At 37.4% G+C, this 13886-nt stretch overlaps 1 protein-coding gene across 1 annotated transcript in view; it reads right to left on the reverse strand.

Moving 5' to 3' along the window:
- LOC146484664 (endothelin-converting enzyme 1-like) overlaps positions 1-13886 on the reverse strand; it is a 37298-nt gene that overhangs the window by 14841 nt on the left and 8571 nt on the right. Inside the window, exons 3-10 of the mRNA XM_085104752.1 lie at positions 13155-13345; positions 11913-12164; positions 9841-9891; positions 7723-7836; positions 5255-5380; positions 3302-3429; positions 1417-1645; positions 256-354 (exon numbers count right to left, since the gene is read on the reverse strand). Of these exons, the coding sequence (XP_084960878.1) occupies positions 256-354; positions 1417-1645; positions 3302-3429; positions 5255-5380; positions 7723-7836; positions 9841-9891; positions 11913-12164; positions 13155-13345 (1190 nt within the window). The remainder of the gene's footprint in view (positions 1-255; positions 355-1416; positions 1646-3301; positions 3430-5254; positions 5381-7722; positions 7837-9840; positions 9892-11912; positions 12165-13154; positions 13346-13886) is intronic.

Below are 13886 nucleotides of genomic sequence, written 5' to 3' on the forward strand. Positions count from 1 at the left end.
CACCATGGCCGTATTTGTGCAGTGTTACAATGCGTTGAATAATAATCAAGAATAGTTATGGTATACTGCAAGTGTGGATGGAATGAAATATTGACAAAAGAATAGTTACAGTATACCACAAGTGTGGATGGAGTGAAATCTTGAAAGTCACTACTGTCAGTACTTTTCATATTCCTTGATGAAAATCATCGTAATCTTCAACTTTTTGCTATGTTTGCCTATGTACCTTTAATTTCTTTTACAAATTATCAGTACCTTTTCCTTGGCCGCTTGTCTTGTTTCATAATCCATCCAATTTGCAGAATACAGATTGTTAATAAACGCTTTGCGAAGGCGAGTCGTCATGTCGGTTACCTACAAAAAACAAAACAAAACAAAAAAAGGTAAAGCATCTGAACAGTGGTATACGAAGGGAGAGGCATTGTATTTAAACTAAAACTCAAATTAATGTCAGTGATTTCATTCGGACTAATCACAATCAATACAAAGAACACAATAAGCCAATATCCGAGAAGAAATACAACGGCGGGAAAACGTACCTTAAAGGCTATCATTATTTTTGAAATCCTTTGAATAATGCTGGAATTTTTCAAGTAAGTATGGGCTACATTAGAAAATCGCTAATTTTATCCCTCAAGCCTTTTTCTTACCACGCCCCCCTCCCCCCCCCCAAAAGGGCAACAGTCATTGATTCGCTTCAAATAATAATAATAATAATAATAATAATAAGAAGAAGAAGAAGAAGAAGAAGAAGAAGAAGAAGAAGAAGAAGAAGAAGAAGAAGAAGAAGAAGAAGGAGAAGGAGAAGGAGAAGGATAAGGAGAAGGAGAAGGAGAAGAAGAAGAAGAAGAAGAAGAAGAAGAAGAAGAAGAAGAAGAAGAAGAAGAAGAAGAAGAAGAAGAAGAAGAAGAAGAAGAAGAAGAAGAAGACAATTTTTTTTATCCCCGTTTCACTGGGATCAATAGCTAAAAATTTTGATATCGGCTAATCAACAAATCGAATGTGGTTTGGCGTTGTCTGTACTCTTATCGACAACGATATTCGTCATCACAGTAGTCAAAATGTTGCGCCTCGTGAGTCCACAACAAATTTTGACCACTGTGATGACGAATATCGTTGTCGATAAGAGTGCAGACAACACTTAACCACATTCGATTTGTATTTTACCACAATTTCAACGTCAAAGAAAATTTTTACAATTACTGTCAAAATTTCCGCGCGCTGATAGACGCGAGCAGCGTTGTCTAGACTCTTATCTACAACGGAAAATTGGCCAATCAGATTGCGAGATTAGAAACAATTGTGGTAAGAAATAGGCTGTCGCTAAGCATCTTATATTATCATGCGACTCAGGTATTCAGAATAAATACCCCTTAGATTAAAACGCCAGTCTTCAAAATGAAGACGTTAAGTTACCGTTTGTTTAGTAGCTTCGTCAAAACGCGCATCAACAAATAATCTTCCCAAGGTCATGTCCATCGGAGTCATCATGTTCTCAATGCAGTTAGACCATCTTTCATATTTCTGAACTCCAGCCACAGTCTCGATAAATTTGAGTTTGGCTTGGACAAATTCTTGAGGCATTGACATAACAAAACGATCAACAACCCGCCACATAATGTAGTCCTTGACAGTAGTAGATGATCTAAAGTAAGAGCATAATACGTACATCACTAATTATTCTTGCACTATAAATTGAATGTAATAAGTAATAAGTAATAAGTAATTAGTAATAAGTAATAAGTAATAAGTAATAAGTAATAAGTAATAAGTAATAAGTAATAAGTAATAAGTAATAAGTAATAAGTAATAAGTAATAAGTAATAAGTAATAAGTAATAAGTAATAAGTAATTTTAATGTAATAAAATTTTAATGTCATTAGTATCTTGACGCTAGAACAATTGACTTTCAAGTAATACAGTCGACTCCCAGTAAGTTGAACCTTCAGTTGATAAAGTTCGAGTTATCGGGAGTTAGGACAAATGACCGGAAGTAACGGTGAACATTTTAATAAATGAAATTTAAGTGTAGAGAAGTCGAGTGAAAATAGAACAATATTTCGAAATTATAAATCAGAAGGTAACGTAACGTAAAAAGAAAAGAAAACAAGAACAAAGCAAAGTAGCAGGAGAAGACTAAGTACTGCAAACTTCGCACAATACACTGTAGTTGTTACAGTGCGACTACTATTACCGGGGTCACTTAAAACTGGCCAATCAGATCACATTATGATACGAGCAGTGAATTATTCCAAAATTTATGGTTTTAACTGTTGTTTTCCTTCTATTCGTGATTGGTTCAGTCGGCTTTGGTTGAAATTCATTGTTCTTGTACTGCAATCCGATTGGCCAGTTTTGTTTAAGTGACCCCGGTAACAGTAGTCGCACTGTAAATGTACCCTAAACCAGCGAAACAAGAAATGGACTGACACGTTTTGTTGAAGACTAAAAGAATTCACGGCTGTTTCAAACTAAATTCAATGTTTTAGACTACAGTATACTGGTTGTGTTGACGTGTCACGTCTAGACAAACATAGTTCGAGTTATCGACCATAAAATTATATAGAAAATCACCTGAAGGGAAACGAAAATGGGTTCGATTTAGCAAGAGGCTCGAGTTATCGAGGGTTCGAGTTACCGAGGGTAAAATTACAGTAAATGTATGACGCAAATATGGGGGAAATCGATTTTGGTTCGAGCTAGCGAGAGTTATCGGGAGTTGTATGTAATAAAACAGATGATAGTGATGCTTTCTCGTGCTTTTGTTTCCAGGTGTGTGGAACCCTTGATGAAGCACAACACACGAGCATTAAATAATGCTTACGAATCTTTGTTTTAACCGAAAATATGGAAAGCCAGTACCGACGAGTGGCAATTGTCATTGTTGCATCATGGGTTGAGCAAATTCCCAATTTTCACAATGCACACAGTAATTGTATGTTCTTGCTTGCAAGGCATGGAAAACTAATTTTATTCCAGTTTAATCCGCCATTGGAGTCACATTCGAGTGGCTGCTTCGTACAGGTTTGACATGATTTTAAGCAAAGCCGATGTAACACGTATGGAGTCATTTATCAATAACTACCAAACCCAGCTATGGCACATCCCCAAACTACTACCCCGACCTTGTCGCATAAACTTGAGGTTTAAAACCCGACAACGGCAATTGAATTAGTTGTATCTGTCTGTATCAGTTAGATATCCGTCGAGGACTTTTTCTTGTGTCCTCGAATATCGAGCTCGCGCTGGTGACAGGTGAACACTGTTTACTTGTTTAGCGGCACTTTGTGGAAATACTCACGTGTACTTGTACTTGGTAACGATATCCTTGAAGACGGATGTGTCGCCATAAAAGACCTTCTCCGAAGAAGTGAAAGATATCCACTGGTACGAGAACGCAGTGTTGAGGAACTGAAGGATAAAACTTTCCTGCAAGAGAGAAGCAAAGCTTTTTAAATGTGATTCCACGAACCCAACTCCCTTGCTATCTCTCAATGTTAAAAAAAAAAAAAGAATGAAAAAAATAATGCAGACAACGAAAAAAAAATGGTGCATCAAATGGGGTGCACAAAATAGTGCCCAAGGATAAGTATCACTGACGATATGACCGCTGCTGATCTATACTCCCGAAATTATTAGCCGTTTACTGTCTGAGAAGGTGGCTAAAGAAATTACAGTTTTCATTAATTTTTCTTGAGATGTTCATTTTGTTTTTTAGCATTTGCCTTTCAGGTCAATAAGTACATAGATTACAAGGGTCATTAGTAGACGTTTGTGAAACAAAATCTTTTTCTCCCCCCCCCCCCCCCCCCCGCCCCGTGCCTATATATGGCATTATTTGTGTAGCTCAGTCAGCCCGATTCTCTCTCAAATGTCTATAATAAACCGCACAACGATTTCGGTTTGAATTCGACGCGTTCTGAACTCAGAACTAAGTCATTAGCCCTAGCGTTTTGTTTGGCTTCCTGAAGCAAAGTTTTCCTTAAGACATGATTAAGTCTAGTGAGGGAAAAAGTCTTACGAGTGCAGTTCCTGCCTCGTCTTATGTCATCCCTGCAGTTTTTTCAGTTTAGAAGGTTCTTCAGTGCCCGGGCTTAGTGAGACGCATGTGGCTGATATTGAGAGCTTTTCTTCAGCGAGGTAACAGGCTTTGGCCGTCGAGGGTAGGTTTAGGGATGATTTACAGTCGGGCAGGGTAAAATTATAGGAGGGTCTGAATGGAGGCACCTCAATAACACAAAACACCTAATCTTTTGGCTCTGTAACACGAAACAGTTAAATTTTGAGAATTTTAACACCGGCTAACAGAAAAAAATTCACTGTAGCAGTAAATTTTAGCCAGAAAGAAACAAAAACGGCTCAAAAAAGGCCAACATTACTTTGTTTGGTATACCAAGAAATTTTCAGCCATTTTCCGACGATTCCCGATCATTTCAGAAGATTTCCGAAGACTATCAAAGATTCCCGAAGACTGCCGAAGATTTTCGAGGAGAAATCCGAAAATGTTCGACTATCTCTGTCGTTATATTCACATGTGAAAGATATATTTCTAAAAGTGTACAGATACGATTTTTTGAGTGAGAGAAATCCTTGTAATTCACTCTAATTTGTATAATAACAGGATATTATTTATCATTAAAATAGGATACAATACTCAACAAAAATGGCAGATCAAAGTCATTTCTTCCTTGTCAAAAGCTCATCGATATGTGCCATACCTGATCGTTCAGATGTTCCAGTTTCCCAGAATACTGTTGCGCATGGGTCAAGAAAAGAGACTTCAACCCCAGTTTGAGCACAGGCTCAAACTTAAGCTGACTGATTTTCGAAGAGCAGATGAGAATTTACAATGGTAAAAGGCTATGGGATTTTTACGAAAAACCCTCCAAACGCTTAACAGTATTTTCTCCGGAAACAGTAAACATTAACAAATTGGCCCATTTAACAGTAAATACTAAAAATTATAGGCAAATAACACTAAACGCTAAACCCATTATAGGGAAGTTTTGATCCGGCCAAAGACTTTTTTTCTTGTTGAAAACGGCGCTATGACCTCACTCGTTTAAAAGTTGATTTCAACATCAGGGACTTAAAGTAAATGGTGAGCAAGAGCAAGACTTGAAAATTATTTTCTCTTCAAAAAGCGTGAGTTTCAATAGCAATTCGATTATCTTTCGCCCTTATAACTCTAAATTAAACCCGAGTTGGGTTTCTTAAAGCGCAAAATGACTATCCTAGAGTACCAGCTACGTACATCAAAATTTGTTTGAAGAACGAAGTCAAATATTGTGCTATCCAGATCGTCCAGGGAACGCCCTGACCGATGATATTGTCGGAGTAATTCTACCACGTCAGCTGTGTAGGATTTACCAATCGTTGCCTAAAGAAAACAAAGAATTTACTTACCATTAATAATAATAATAATAATAATAATAATAATAATAATGATGATGATGATGATGATGATGATGATGACCATCATCATCATCATCTGTCTGTATCTAGCTGCCTTTTGCTTGCAAAAACTAAATACATCCATAGAAATGATAAGACGTAAGGTGTGCCAGAACTTTAAAATGTAACTGATTTAAGAGTGTGTTCACGGGAGGACCAGGCAGTGGTGATAGATGCCATCTCACCGATTTCAGTGAAACTTGGCCAGATTGAAGGGCCCACCTAATAACTTGAAAAGCCAACGTGCTTCGATATTTGGAATTTTCCGGGGGAAGTTAGACCACCCCCCTTGCTTTTTTACAAAAATTCCCATCAAAATTACTCCAAAAAGGGTAAAGTAAGGGGCTCCTTAAGCTTGTAGAATTTATCTAATTCTATTGTGGCTTCACATGAGCATAAGTACATCCTTCATGAGTTATGTGCAGGAGTCTCAGATTATTTGATTAATTACCTGTCAATCAATAAAAGTTAATAATTAACTAGGTAAAATAGCATATTAATATATGGTGATTTTGTGGCCAAATATCTCCAATGGCCAACTCCCCACCAAAAAAAGAAACTTGTTCATCCGCAAAGTAAACAAAAGGTACAGTGGAATTTTCCCGGGAAATTTCTTAGTGTTCGCATTGGAATTTCTCGGCTACCCGAGTGCTATCTTGCGAAAATTCACTTTGAGCCTTTCATTGTTGCTTGTGAGACAGTAAAATTGATCCAAAGAAATATTTTATGGGATAGTAAGGGTATACGTGTGGACTTTGAGGCGACATCTAGTCCAAAATGCTGTCACGTTTTACTTGTTTGCCAACAACTACTGTGTTTGGACTTTTTGTTTCAGTTTCAGATCCGAATAGTTTTGAAGTTAGATTCTGAAATAATAGTCTTTAATATCATGCTAAGATTATGAGTGGATATTCTGTTTGGGCTTGTAAAGCGAAAACTTACAACTTTCTCGCACTATTAGGGGAAACCAACTGTGAATGCTGAGTTTTGAATCCTACGATTACCAGTTTTCGCATGATTGTTGCGAGAATTCCAAATATTATTATCATATCATCTACGAGAGAGTCAGTAGATCAATAACTTATAAAAATAAGTGGGAGGGGCCCTTTAATTTGCTCCCAAGTTTTTTTCTGTTGCAACTATAGGCTTGTATTAAACCAAAATCTTGTGCAAAATGTGCAGGGTTTGAGCTTGTCATACACGCTGAAAATAGCAGATCCCCCACTTTTTTTTTATCGATTTGGTTAGGCCAAAGGTGGAACACTGAACCATGATAGTTGTATCTTTTTTTTTGTGGGGGGGGGGGGGGGGGAAGTTGGCCATTGGAGATATTTGGCCACAAAATCACCATATTTTGATATCTTATTTTACCTACTGTAGTTAATTATTAACTTGTATTGATTGACAGGTAATTAATCAAATAATCTGAGACTACTGCACATAACTCATGAAGGATGTACTTATGTTCAAGTGGAGCCACAATAGAATTGAATAAATTCCACAAGCTTAAGGAGCCCTTCACTTTACCCTATGTTAGAGTAATTTTTATGGGAATTTTTGTAACAAAGCAAGGGGGTGGTCTAACTTCGCCCGGAAAATTCCAAATATCAAAGCACTTTAGCTTTTCAGGTTATTAGGTGGGCCCTTTAATCTGGCGAAGTTTTATTGAAATCGGTGAGATGGCATGTTTCACCACTGCCTGGTCCTCTCATGGACATGCTGCCTCTTAACAGGTAACTGCAAAAAGGCATAATCACCAGCTAGAAACAGTCACGGAAAATGAGGAAGTAACAATATTGTGGAGTATACCTATTCACACAGACAGGAACTTGGTAGCAGCCAACAAACCCGACATCGGGATTAAAATCACAAAAATTAGGCATGCCAAACTATTGAAATATGAGGACACCAACGTAACCGTAACGTGATTAACAGAAGGGTCCTATTATAGATACGAACAAACCACCGAAAAACTAATTGAAATCTAAAGTTGAAGAAATGACACACAAAATACTAAACTTAACTTATATTTAAAGTAGTCCTTTCTTAAACCTATGGATAAGGGGGGGGGGGGGGGGTAAGTTTATAAACAACTTTGGTGCTCTTTCGTGACTCTCTCTGAGTTAAAAAGACACTTTTTGAAATTAAAGAGTTTGGTATACAAATGTTTTAAAAGATACATCAACCTGCTCGTGCGGTATACCTTTGTCAAATTACTCTTTCTTAAGCCATCGAAGTGTTTCAATTACAAGATCTACTGTAACCTACCCCAGCAAGATCTGCTTCGAAGTTGTATATATTCATCATCTTCAGCTCTGAGTAAAATCCTCCTCCGAGTAAGCGAGCTATGGTTTTCATGTACGTTTTGTACGCCAGTCGAATCTTAAAGACAGAGGAAAAAAGCCACAACTCAGTTTCTATGAATGGCAGTGGTATATTCAAATTCGGTTTACATCAGCATGTGTCCATTAGGGACCTCATCTCACCCTCCCAACCCATGAAATCATGAAACAGCACAAAGACCAGACCAGCACACCGGGAACTCCATGCCCTACTCTTTGCGATTAGTGTCTGGGTTCTTTAACGTCCCACAGGGTTATGAACATTGAAGTGTTGTGAGACAGGGCCTACGGTTTATCGCCATACATTGCTTTGTGTTTTACTGCTTTTTCGGATTGCGTGGTTACCCCCAATTTTCTCTTTGGATTCCAATTGCCCTTGCTAAAATCTGCTACCCCCACATAGTCATAAACCGCGCAAAATACTTCTGTACTAGTAGGCACCGTCCTTAAACTGAGAATTTTTCCTCATGCCTGTATTCCATTAAAAGAAAAGAAAACATTTGCCAATTTTAGAGAGTTATTATCAGTTTGAATTTAACTAATTTACCGAAGAAAAGAAAAGTTTTCAGTCCGATAAAAAACAGTGTTTCCAAATTCCACTGAGAGGGTGACTAGATAGACACCAAGATAAACAGCAAAGCTCCCAAATAGGGACCCCATTCTTGCCTTTTCTTTCTTTTTTCGATTATTGTTTTACACATTCAAGCTTTTACTGAAAATTCAACAACATTACAATAAAGGATATACACATTAAATACACATTAGCGGAGCTCCGTGGGTAATGGAAAAATATGGTTAACAAATTGACGTCCGTTTTTCATGTGTCTGTCCTGTTATTGATCATGAATTTCGTCATAACATTGTCAAAGCAGCTGTGGATCCGCTGACTACTTTGACAATGTTATGACGAAATTCATGATAAATGACAGGACAGACGCATGAAAAACTGACATCAATTTGTCTTTTACTACGGACAAAAAGCCAGAAGGGACAAAATGAAGTCAAAACACGGGATAAAAATGTGAAAAACTTAAAATTTTATTAAATCTGACGCGACCAAAATCAAAAACTTGTCTCGCTCTCCTGTTGGTTAATGGGAAAAAGGGAGGCTTTCTATTGGTTGAAAAATGACAGATTGATGTTTGGTTGTTTTCAAATTCCCCGTTCTCTTTCGTTGCGACAACATCGTATAAGTTATAAATGTACGTGTCTGTACGCTTAATGAAAATGGAAATTAACCAATGACCGGCGAGAATTTCTGTAGTTATTGTAAAATAAAAAAAATATTTTAAAAAATTATTGTAAAATTATCTTAGTTGTCCGATAAGTCTTGCATTTAATTTTACGTTTTATTCAACATTGCTGATCCTGATCTACACAAAGATACGGCTACCCTTTGCTGCTGTTTGTACAAGTGGTCCCTGCACTATTCAAGAGTTATTGTAAAATAACCCGGCCATCGATGCGAGACATTTTGGTTTTGGTTATGACGTCACTGCCCGTACGTACGTAAGTACCCAGCACCACAGGAAAACCAACGCGAATGGCACAGCAGCGAGAGAAATAAAAAGACGTAGCACGAGAAAATTAAGTTTTTAATAGAAAGCACATCATAAACAGCTAAACGAATACCAGCCATGTCGTCTCTGTGCACATTGTAAAAGCGGAGATAGTACTGTACTGTGTTGTATTTGGTGTGACGCCACAAATTCACGCTCGCCGGTGGGTGCTAAAAATTACACAATTTCATGAAATTTGCTTTCAAACAGACCATTCTTCAGTTGAGATGGCACATCATAAACTCTTTTGTCGGGAGATTCATCCTTAAACGCAAAGTAGGGGCCGAGTAGAATTAAGGATTAATTTTTCACGCGCATTTTCAAAGTTTTCCCAAATTGTGCAACGAGGGCAACTTGCGAAAACTTTGAAAATACAAGTGACGAGTTATCCTCGATTATAATTCTACAGGATGTTCCTTAATATAAACGAACACAACAGCAACATGGACTAGTTTGAATTTGAACACTATGGGTCCTATACAAACCTCATCGTCCTGGTAGTGATCTTGACTCATTCCTAACAAAGAGGATCCTATCTGAAAGAGAAAGAAAAAGTCAATTTTACTCCCTCTTTAATCGGTCAAAAAATATGGATTTCGAACCCTCACTCTTCGCAGATACCCCAGTTTTCCATTACCTCTTGTGATCACATAATAGGCTTTTGTTAAATAGTCCAAAAATCGCAAAAATATGGTGTTTTTGGGAAAAAAAATTTCTTTTGGTATCTACATTTGTTGTACTTTCAATGACAGGAAGAGTTTTGTCATTTTTTTCAACGCTTGAGTAAGTAAGTAGTAAGTAATTTATTTAGTGTCAAATACACAGGGGGTGGTCTCCCAGTCCCCCGAGCCACAGGCTCATGATATAAGTGTTTGACAGTATAAAAAAAAGATAATAACTACTAATTAAATTAAAAAGTAACATCTAAATATAAATAAATAAAAATAAATCGGGTCAGAGGCAATTGCTGCATTGACAGCCGTTAAAATTTAACTTAGTTAAAAGTCTCCGAAAGGATGATGCATTAGGTGCGTTTTTTACAGCAGATGGCAACTGGTTCCAGATGTGTGAGATCATGTACGCATATGAGCCATGAAGGAATCTACTATTGTAGCTATATTTTTAGCTTTTCTGAAACCTGTTGACTAGTTACTATGCCAACCAGGATTGTTAACGCGTCGTTTTCTCTCATCATCATCATCATCATCATCATCATCATCATCATCAATCTTTATTTACGAACACGAAATCTTATCATAAAAATAGTCTTCCTAGGAGTCGTGTGAATACATTAGGAAGAAATTAATTACATGAGCTAACGAAACTATTAAACAAGTGTACAGTAAAAAACATATATTTTAAAACTTTGTTCAATTCATAGTGCTCCAAAAATAATCGTTCCCATTCAGTGAGGTCTTAAAAACTTTTAATCTAGGCATTTGTCGGATTTCCGAGGGAATCTTGTTCCACAGAACAGATCCTCTATAGGTTACCTTTTGCATATTCAGTTCTTGGTCTGGGGACATAGCAATTTATCTCAGAGTTTCTAAGATTGTGTGCGTGCACATTTGCGGTGTTGGTAAAAATCTGCCTCAAGTACGATGGGGAAAGATGATTATAGATTTTATACATCATCATAGCCAGTTGTTTATGTCTTATGTTTTCCAACCTTTTGCAGCCAAGTTCATCCAATAGAACCCTTGAGCGAGTTTCGTAACCCGAGAAGGTGAGAATTCTAGCAGCCCTATTTTGCAATTTTTTAAAATTAATCTGATAGCCCCTTGCTGATATTGCGCCATACAGTGACACAGTTATTGAAATAAGGTATAACAAGTGCCTTGTACATGTTCAGTCTAGTATCAAATGGTAAAGTAGTGCTTACACGCTTTAAGATTGCAAGACCAGCGGAGATTTTCCTTGAGGTAGCATTTATGCGTGGACGCCAGTTGAGAGTTTGGTCAATGAAAACTCCAAGATATTTATGTTTGTTTACTCTGTCTAGTGGTGTATTATGGACTTTGACTGTAAAATCTTCATGTAATTGGGGTAATTTGGATTTATTCCCTATGAGCATGCACTTAGTTTTCTTGACATTTAGAGTAAATTTGTTTGCTGTCAGCCATGATTGGATTAAATTTATGTCACAATTCATTTTGTGTTCAAGGGCATAAGCCTCTTCCGCAGATGAGGTAAGAGTCGTATCATCTGCATACATTCTGGGTTTTGAAAATAACTTACAGGAGGGAAGGTCATTAATGTAAACAGTATTAAATAACAGAGGCCCTAAGATAGAGTCCCCTCTATCAAAAACATACATATATATTTGAAAAAAAAAATTGAGTATGAGCGACATGCACACTGGAAAGATTGGAAATTTAAATTTAAAATTAAAAAACCCGTAAAAGTCATGTAAATTATCGAAAAGATACTGTAGATTCCAATTTACATACATCAGTTTTTACCCGTTAACAGGGTAAAACTCCAACTAGGTCTCAAACTAGTAGTAATTAAAAGTAAACTTGATTCCATCAGATCGTAGACTTGGGCGTGTGCTTACCCTTAGAATGTGATTGCTAGAATCCTCATAATCCGTCATAACAGATACTGACAGCAAGGTCTGTACATTCAGGTCTCTTACAATTCTTCCCATTTTTTCTTGGATTGTCCACGAGTTCAATCCGTTTCCAGTCACTGACCAGCCGCCATACTGCTCTATCAGGTCCTCCAAAGGTTTTCTCCCTCGGTTGTTAATGGCAATGGTGTTAAGGCATGAATTGTAGATGGTTGCGGTTTTGCTAATCGATGAGCTCTGTGTAAAAAAAAAAAAGTATATGATACTTTATGGTTGGTAAGTGTGATTTTAGTTTTCTACCCCAGTGATTAATGTTACATAAATTGATTGATTAATTAAGGAGGGTGCCTCCATAGACCTAGATGAAAATGATGCATGCTATGCTGTTCTGTAAAAGTTCTCCTCGTCCCCAAAACAGTCGACTTCTAAAACGATAAGGGGTTTAATTTCTAAAGAAATTGTAGTGCTGCGTTAGTGGGGAGTGGAAACGATTGCTGCGTTTTGTCATCAGAGTTGAAAAGGTAATTTGGCCACCAAAATTAAAAGAAATTTGAGTGGTGACGTTTTCGATTCGACGAAGGGGTAACGTCTGAAAAACGTCAGCTCTTGAATCTCAATACGGCGGCCAAATTACCGTATATCAACATTTTTGATAAAACGAAATATTCGGCCTCGTGGCGACACAGAGTCAACGGTGTCAGTGAGGGGGGAGGGGAGATTATTTCCTCTTGTCTGATCCATCGAGTTTGTTCTTGGACTTTTGTTTGTTGTTGGTTTTTTTTCTAATTTTTCCTCAATAAAACTGGAGTTATGCTGCAGCATGTTTTGAAACGTTTCTCCTATCTCCCCACAAAGAGAAGAAGCTTCCTGGAAACACGAGCTCAAGGAGGTTCCTCCTAAAACAAAGGTATCTTTCCATTGTTCATAACTATGACGGAAATGCAGATCCTAGCAAGCGTAATTAGAATCCAAAAACAAAATAGGGCGATAACCACGGAGGGTTTTTTTTTTTTTGAGAAAATGCAGATGTATGTTATTAAAATCCAAATTGAAGCCTGGTTATCTCTGAAAAAATTTGTCGTTTCCCCTAATTTTCAAAAGCTAAGATCTTCTTTCCTACGCATAGCAATGAACCCAGCAAAAATAGGTACTTTCCTTAAGAAATAAGAAAACAGAAATGACTAGAGTTTATGCTAAGTTTCTATTTCATGATTGTAGGTTGTATACCTGAGGGTAGTTGAAGTCAGCGTACTGCAGCGCATCCTGTAAAACTTTCAGATTGTCATCGTTGAGGATCGTGAAGGCACTTTCCTTACTCTGCTTGGGTCCAAGATGATGCCTTTTGAAGAAGCCAGCGCATGTGTAAGAGTAGAAATCTGTACATGGGTCACCTCCTTCATCCAACTGACTGGAAATATCTTTAATGAAATTAAAGTAAAAAAAAAAAAGTAAACGTCAAGGTAGATCACACATAAGACATCTTTCGTTTTTGTTTTACTCAGTAATTTTTGATATTTAACTGCCTGTTGCGGCTTTTGATCCCCGGAAAGGAGGGGCGGCCTACCAGCATTAGGTGGGGTCGGTTGTATATTCACCTATTTCTGCTTCCATTTTTATCTTCCTCCATTTGTCACGACATATTGTTTCGACATCGCTGATCGTAGCAGTATACACCTAGTAACGGCTTGACTCGCCACGAGCCTCCAAGTACTTATTTCCATCTACCCTCACTGATGACATGATACATGTCACATCCCTCATTTCATTTCATTTCATTTCATCTTTCATGTTTCTTTATTTCCTCTACTTCAGGGTATTGAGGCAAAATTATATAATTTATTACAATTTACACAAGGAGACTCTATCTTTATTAATTCCTTGAGCCAATCCTCAGCTTGAGCAAGTGTATCTATTTTTTGAACTGTTATTCCTGCGAAAAGATATGACGGATGACAACTG

The sequence above is a fragment of the Pavona decussata genome, unplaced genomic scaffold, assembly GCF_977016875.1.
Source record: "Pavona decussata unplaced genomic scaffold, jaPavDecu1.1 SCAFFOLD_32, whole genome shotgun sequence".
In the NCBI taxonomy this organism is placed as follows: domain Eukaryota; kingdom Metazoa; phylum Cnidaria; class Anthozoa; order Scleractinia; family Agariciidae; genus Pavona; species Pavona decussata.